The sequence below is a fragment of the Onychomys torridus genome, chromosome 8, assembly GCF_903995425.1.
Source record: "Onychomys torridus chromosome 8, mOncTor1.1, whole genome shotgun sequence".
Classification (NCBI taxonomy): domain Eukaryota; kingdom Metazoa; phylum Chordata; class Mammalia; order Rodentia; family Cricetidae; genus Onychomys; species Onychomys torridus.
In genome coordinates this window covers 87,653,450-87,656,274 of record NC_050450.1, presented here as the reverse complement: position 1 = coordinate 87,656,274, position 2,825 = coordinate 87,653,450, and the positions used below count along the sequence as shown (strand labels likewise).

Below are 2,825 nucleotides of genomic sequence, written 5' to 3'. Positions count from 1 at the left end.
AATCACACACACATACACACAAATACGTTTGTTATTTCTTCTAGAAGCAGGAATGAAGGTGCCAGAGAGTAACCTGCTAGTATTGATCATCTCTGGTACACTAGCCCAGGAAAAGATATGTGCATGTGTGTGTGTGCATGTCTGTGCACACTGGGGAAAAGGGACATCAAATTTTCTTTATATAACTCCATTATGGTGTGCCTTGTTAAATGGTATATATTTATAGCATATATATTACATTAAATATATATTTAATGTAACAAAAACAGAAAATAATGCAAAAGCAAAATCATTAAAGGCTTCAGTTTGTAAAGTGTGCATTGGTGATGGCCTTGTTAAATGCTATCCATATATATATATATATGGATATGCATGTAATATATATGTATATTATGACAAAGACAGAAAACAACGTAAAGGCAAAGTCATTAACGGCTTTGATTTGTAATGTGTGCATTGGTGATCGAAAGGAAGAAGCATAGATCTTCTATCCTGCCCAGGCTGATCCCAGAAAGGCAGACTTAGTTTGGATGCTGATCAATTAAATAGCTCGTGTCTTGATGACACCAATATTAATTAGTCTTACAGAGTCTGAGGAAACTGTTTATGAAATCATGATTGTTATTGAGTGGCTTCTTAGGAAACAAATGCTCAGTGTGGATGAACTGTGCCTAAGGTTATCAAAGGTCAGCTGAGACAGAGCAAGCTGGCGCAGTGTTTGGCCCACAGCCTGTCATGTGACTTTCATAGAGGGCTGCTGTGTTTGGCAATACACCTTCTCTTAAACCAGAGGGGAAAGAGGAAGCTCAATGCCACTTAATTGATCACTGACTACAGCAGATGATGGACACACTGTTTATAATTTTCTCAATTACTCAGATACTGACCAATCAAAGACTGACTCTGTAACTGGCATCAAGGAAAGATGCTAAATGTTACATGGAAATGCAGCTCTGGGAATATATAAAAGGCCGGGTAAGGAAGGTGCAACACAAACTCAGAAACTTCTCTCCACCAAACAACCAACTTGACTCCTGACATCATGGCCTGCTGCGCTACTAGCTTCTGTGGCTTTCCCACATGCTCCACTGGTGGCACTTGTGGCTCCAGCTGCTGCCAGCCCAGCTGTTGTCAGACCAGCTGCTGCCAGCCCAGCTGCTCCCAGTCCAGCTGTTGCCAGCCCAGCTGCTGTCAATCCAGCTGCTGCCAGCCCAGCTGCTCCCAGTCCAGCTGCTGTCAGACCAGCTGCTGTGGAACTGGCAGTGGCCAGGAGGGTGGCAGTGGAGGCGTGAGCTGCCGCGTTAGATGGTGCCGCCCAGACTGCCGCATAGAGGGCACCTGTCTGCCCCCCTGCTGCGTGGTGAGCTGCACACCCCCAACCTGCTGCCAGCTGCACCATGCCCAGGCCTCCTGCTGCCGCCCCTCCTACTGTGGACAGTCCTGCTGCCGTCCAGCCTGCTGCTGCTACTGCTGCCCGCCCAGCTGCTCTGAGCCCAGCTGCTGCCAGCCCAGCTGCTCTGAGCCCACCTGCTAAGAGCCAGGTTGCTGAGTATCTAAAAATGAAATGGAAAACATGGCAGAATTGCATGGCTCGCTAAGGAAATGCTCTGTGTGGTGGATGCTAAGTGTCTCCATGTTGCTAACCTGCTCATCATTAGTGGAGCTATTCATCAGGACCCCCACAGCTGTGCTGAAATTAGTGCACTGAAAACATGCCTCAGTCAGCATGTTCAAAGGATTCTGCTTTGCTTAGGTAGTGCACCAGGATGGGGCGGTACTTCATTCCAGTGACATGTGGACTTCCTTCCCTAGTTCTTGGTCCCCACACATCTTTAGCCATGCTTTCTACTTGAACAGTCCCTGTTGCTCTCAAATAAAGTGTTTTGTGCACAAGTGAATAGATTTCTGTCCATCTTCTAATTTTAAGCTGCTCACCTATAGACAATAGTAATCTTCAGGCATAGACACATAATCTAAACAAAAGTGTTGTATGAAAATTAGCTTATGTTTGAATCATCTGCTAATAAAAAATGTTCTGTGCATTAAAAAATCTTCATGGCTATTTAAATATGTGAATGTTTTATTAAAATAGATCCAGACAAATAGAATTACCCTGGATGGACTTTTTCTACCAGCTCTAACCTTGTCCCATTTAGTAAAGTAGATGTTTTTCTTCATTCATGCACAAAATAAAGAAACTGAATTATCTACTAAATAGATTGGAAAATTTCTACCAATACTATTTCCAAGGGAACTTGGGTTTAATGCCTCCAACTTGGCCTATCTCCTTCCCACTGGTCCCCCGCTGTATAAGCTTCAATTCTCAATATTCGCCTGCACTTACCAAGTATATGAGGGGTACCTCTGTACTAGATGAGAGAAGAGCAGACAGCTTTGGGGTGTAACTGCTGAGTTCCAGCACTGCGTCATACAGACACAGTAGAAGTCTCAAACAGAAAAATCACGATTTATAATTTACAAGTCAATTTTAAAAAGCCATTCTTAAGAAATTAGCACAAACCTGGAACAAAAGGAGATAGATTCTGTCATCTAATGTTAACTCTTATGTAAGCATAAAATACATAAATCTAAGAAGACATGAGAACATTCTTTCCAGGTTACTTACAAGTACCCAACACTTACCTCTCTCATTAAATTGGCACCAAGGATGGATCACAGACAGAATGGTACATTCCAGAAAAATTGAATGGCTGTGCATTTTTTCAAGGTGTTGTAACTCCTAGATATTTTCCCTAAGCTTTTGTTCAACCACTAAATTAAGACAAAAATAACTTGACATTCCCTAGTGTCTTCACAGCAAATAA

General features: G+C 42.9%; 1 protein-coding gene across 1 annotated transcript; it reads left to right on the top strand.

Moving 5' to 3' along the window:
• The first annotated feature begins 1,042 nt into the window (after positions 1-1,042).
• LOC118588753 (keratin-associated protein 9-3-like) lies at positions 1,043-1,534 on the top strand. Its single transcript, XM_036195301.1, has one exon. The coding sequence runs from the start codon at positions 1,043-1,045 to the stop codon at positions 1,532-1,534; it is 492 nt and encodes a 163-aa protein (XP_036051194.1).
• Positions 1,535-2,825: the final 1,291 nt, after the last annotated feature.